Here is a 5000-nt window from a genome sequence, read left to right as displayed (position 1 = left end):
AGGAAGGGGGGAGGGTGCGACGTATGGGGAAGAGGGAGAGAGGGTGGTGGGAGGATGGGAAAGGAGAAGGCTAGAGAGAGAAAGAAAATAAAAGGAAGAATAAGAAGAAATGTGAGAGGAGAGTGAAAGAGAGAGGGAGAGAGAGAGAGACAAAGATCAACGTGTAGCGCTGTAACACAGACAGACATAACATAAATCGACAGACACGCAAACATACAGACGAGACACATAACTAGAGCCAACGGAAAAGCTGATACCCTCTCGGTCGGGACGGAGAGCCGAACGGAGGGGCGTTCCGAGAATGAGGAATGGCATCAGGCCCAAGTTATACTCGAAGGACAAATTCTCGAAGCGGCACCACGTCTTCAGGCACAATGAACCTAATGACACTTATCCATAAAGAGGATAAGTTCGTTCAGTCACTTCTTTTTAGCGTCTTTATGTGTTATTTTTTTCATTGTTGTCATTGTTATCATCATCAACATCATCATTTTCTTAATTATTATTATCAATATTAGTAGTGGTAGAAGTAATAGTGGTAGCATCTTCATTATTATCACCATCGTCATCATAGTTATCATTATTGTTATATTTTTTTCATCATTCATCTTATTTTCCTTCTTTTCTTGTCCATTGATCCAATAAATGTATCCCTTTATCACGGCCTATAAAGCTGGCTCGACGTTCGCTCCGAGTGCTCCATACGGCGCGGATCCCCGTGTTTGAGACGTGTAAAGCCGCGCCCTTTAATACCCTTATTTATATTCTGTTTGCTGACCTGTCTCGCTCAAATATTGATTGTCGAAGGGTCTCCTGGCAGTTTTATTGGTATAGTTCCTCATTCCTTCACAAAGTCAATGTTTGTTTCGTTATCAGTCTTCCCCGTGACCTGCCTCTTTCGTTATCTTCCTGCGGGGTGTCTGGCAGGCTGGTCTTTACCTTTCCGCTCTCCTTATCGTGCTCCTTCACAGTTTCCTTTTAATTAACATTCCGTTTCGTTTTACTTATTTATCTACCTTATTCTCCTCCTTCTCCTCTCTCCCCACACCTCTTCTTCCTCTTACTCCTTCTCCTCCTCCTCTTCTTCCTCCTCTTATTCCCCTCCTTCTTCTCCCCTCTTACATATCTGATAGTCCTTATCTCGTTCATTCATACAAGCTCAAATCCTCAGGCACTCTTATCTGCCTCATTTCTTCATGCACAGTCTGCTTTGTGCCTCAGCGCTAATAACTTATCCACGTGTGGCGTTGATGTGAGCATGGGTATACCGTATGCGATATACAAGTGTAGGAGCATAGCATATCTAAGAGAATATGAGTCAAAGGAAGCGTTCTGGTGCATCTAAGGTTGAGAGAGTATGAGAAAAGTGATGTCCTAAAATGGCTAGATGAATCATATGAAAACACAAGGGGGAGTTAGGGAAGCAAAGGATATCATGCTTGGTATCCCTAAGCAATCTGTCTACTTTCCTCTTGCGCACATGTTCAGTGTTTACTTCTGTTCATTCGCTATCGTTATTATTTTCCCTTTAATTGCTCATCTATCCCCGTGCCACTTGCTTCAATTATTAGTAATCCCTTCCTCCATATACGTGCCGGGATTACCCAGGGGGAAATTCCCTTCCCTCACGCCTGGTGGATAATCCCAAGAGGAAGGATTTTTTCCTCGTGAGGCCGAGTCTAATGTAATATGAACCTCCGCGCAGAGACCTTAACTTCAAAGAAAATGGCGAGAGATGAAGGTAAACTTTTAAAGTGACAGAGAACATTGGGTCAAAGTCATTTAGGGCGGAGTGTGTGTGTCTGCTTAGTCTCCGAGATCTCGGGAAGGAGATACCATTCGTATATCTTTTATTGTTATTATTATCTACTATTATCATTTAATTTTTTGTCAACATATTTGTCAAAACAGATATGGAGGTAAACCTTTAAGGTGGCAGAGAACACTGGGTCAGAGTCATTTAGGGTGAAGTGCGTTTGTCTTCTCGCTGCTGGAGGCCAGGAAAAAATACCCCTCGTTTTAATTATATCTACCTTTATTATTCGGTTTATTCCTCTGAATGCAAGCTTATCACATTCACCATAACCATTTGTGAAAATTGTATATTTGTACTAGTATTAATTTCGTTCATTATTTAGTCGTGTATGTTTGAAATGCTAAAATCCATGTGATTCTAATTCTGTTTTCGAAATAGATCGTTATTTCATTCATAAAGTCAGTTTATCACATTATCATTATTGTAAACTATTTCTTTCGTTATTCATTTTGTTCACTGAGTTTAGTTGATGACACTAGACATTTTTTTTTCTCATCACATCATATTCTCGGCAGTTCCTCGAGATATGAATGACCTCACCCCCCCCCACACACACACACACACACACTGCCCCTATCCTTTTATGTTCAACAGGTATGGGTTTCCAGTTCGGTGAACTCTGACACTTACGGCTTGTTATTGAAACATCTGAACTGCAAACATTGTCAGTATTTTTTTTTTTATTTTTTTTTTTCGGGAGAGTTTAAAGTTGTCGATTTTTCCCTTTTTGAGGAAAGCTGACATTATTCTTTCTGTAAGTTTATGATTCACATTTGCATTTATTCATGATGCCTTTTCTCTTAGCTTTATATATATATAAAAAGTGTATCTATTATGTGTGCCTGTATATTTATGCATCTATCTATCTATCTATCTATCTACCTATCTATATCTATCTATCTATCTATCTATCTATCTATCTATCTATATATATATATATATATACATATATATATATATATATATATATATATATATATATATATATATATATATATATATATATATATATATATATATATATATATATATATATATATATATATATATATATATGTATGTATGTATGTATGTATGTATGTATGTAAGTATATTTATATGTAAATATATACACATACATACACATACATACATACATAAATATATATATATATATATATATATATATATATATATATATATATATATATATATATATATATATAATATATATGTTTATATATATATATATATATATATATATATATATATATATATATATATGTATATATATATATATATATATATATATATATATATATATGTGTGTGTAAATCTATACATATATGTGTAATACATACATACATGTATGTGTGTACATATACATGTATATGTATATATATATATATATATATATATATATATATATATATATATATATGTATATATGTGTATATATATATAAAATATATATATATATATATATATATATATATATATATATATATATATATATATATATATATATAAATATATATATATGCATAAACACACACATATACACGTATATATATGTATGTATGTGTCTATCTACATATATTATATATATATATATATATATATATATATATATATATATATATATATATATATATATGCATAAACACACATATATACACGTATATGTATGTATGTATGTGTCTATATACATTGATTTTATATATATATATATATATATATATATATATATATATATATATATATATATATATATATGTATATATGCGTATGTATATATGCGTTTCAAAATGATATCGTATAATTTTCAATACCTCGGGGTAAAAGAAATTCGTATTTCATAATTACATACTAATCCAATGACTTTAGGAGCTTACATTGAATACCCAAGAAAGACTGCATGAGGAACTGTCACAGAGAGGTATCATTTATATTTACTGAAAGACGCAGGAGACGCACAGGACAGAATGCGTATGAGGCAAAATTTACACTTGAAATAATATTTTCCCAAACCCCAGCCTAGGGCAGAGAGGCCAAGGACAGACAAAAGCACACACGTGTAGAAAGGAAATTAGATTTACATATTTGAGAATAAAAGATATTATGAAGCACGAACTGTGATCGACATGTTACGGTATTTTATCAGAATTACATGGAAGGCAAATGAAAATATGTCAGCGGTACACGTCAATTTCTCTCTTCCTTTCTGCCTTGCTAAATCGCTCTCTCTTTCTTTCTCTATCTCTCTCTCTCTCTCTCCCTCTCCCTCCGCCCTGTCTCCCAGCTTCCGAGGCCATCCCAGCACACAAACACCGCCCCTCCCCCACCCCATCCCGGCCCCGCGACCTTCCCCCCACCCCATCCCGCCCCCGCCACAGGTCGTCCACAATGGCCGGCTGAGCTCCATCTCGCCCGACAAATTCCCCATTGCGCTTCGAACAGCGACTCGATCCGCGGTTCCTTTCCTTCGAACCCCGGCTCCGAGCTTGGCTGACCGTTGCTCCTCCCCCTGAGAGGACGCCCCGTAAATGAAATTCCCTTTCCGGGGTGGTAATGTTTTGTCTCGTTCGTCTCGTTCATCCAGGAGGCCGAGCTTCAGCAGAACGTCACAGCAGGAGTGATGGTGGTAGGCAAGTCCCTGGTGCTGCAGAGGGTGTCCAGGAAGCAGGCAGGGAGCTACGCCTGCTCGGCCACCAACACCCAGGGCTTCAACACGTCCAGCCCCATCCAGCTGTCGGTGAAATGTAAGTAGGATTTCGTGTTGGTTTATCTTGGTCGATTCCCAACCTAGACATATCCAAAGGACTGAAGTCGATCTTCCGCGGTGAATAAATAGTAGGTTTATCGTGTGAGTTTCTCGAAGTCGGTTTCCATTTTAGGTATTTCTGAAATACTGAACCTGATATTTCGTGTCGTATATATATACACAAATATATAACCCTCTGTTTCAATACTATGCAGATAGATACAGAGTAACGGGGAGGGGGAGAGAGAGAGAGAGAGAGAGAGAGAGAGAGAGAGAGGGTGGGAGAGAGGGGGCGGAATGAGAGAGATAGAGAGAAAATGAGAAAGAGAGAGAGAAGAACAGAGAGAGGGAGCGAGAGAGAGGGAGGAAAGGAAAGATAGAGATGGGGGGGGGAGCGATATAGGTGTAAATATAAAAGAAGACCAAAAGACAAACGGATAG

General features: G+C 37.0%; 1 protein-coding gene across 1 annotated transcript in view; it reads left to right on the top strand.

Annotated features, from left to right (window-relative positions):
- The window catches only part of LOC113817763 (cell adhesion molecule 2), a gene marked incomplete at its 3' end in the record, with an annotated part of 127102 nt that extends 122545 nt beyond the window's left edge, over positions 1-4557 (top strand). The window contains 1 exon segment of the mRNA XM_070118726.1: positions 4398-4557. Coding sequence (XP_069974827.1) covers positions 4398-4557 — 160 coding nt within the window.
- Positions 4558-5000: the final 443 nt, after the last annotated feature.

The sequence above is a fragment of the Penaeus vannamei genome, chromosome 4, assembly GCF_042767895.1.
Source record: "Penaeus vannamei isolate JL-2024 chromosome 4, ASM4276789v1, whole genome shotgun sequence".
NCBI classification, from domain to species: domain Eukaryota; kingdom Metazoa; phylum Arthropoda; class Malacostraca; order Decapoda; family Penaeidae; genus Penaeus; species Penaeus vannamei.
Note: the sequence above shows the minus strand (reverse complement) of the source record. Positions and strands in the feature narration are given on the sequence as shown.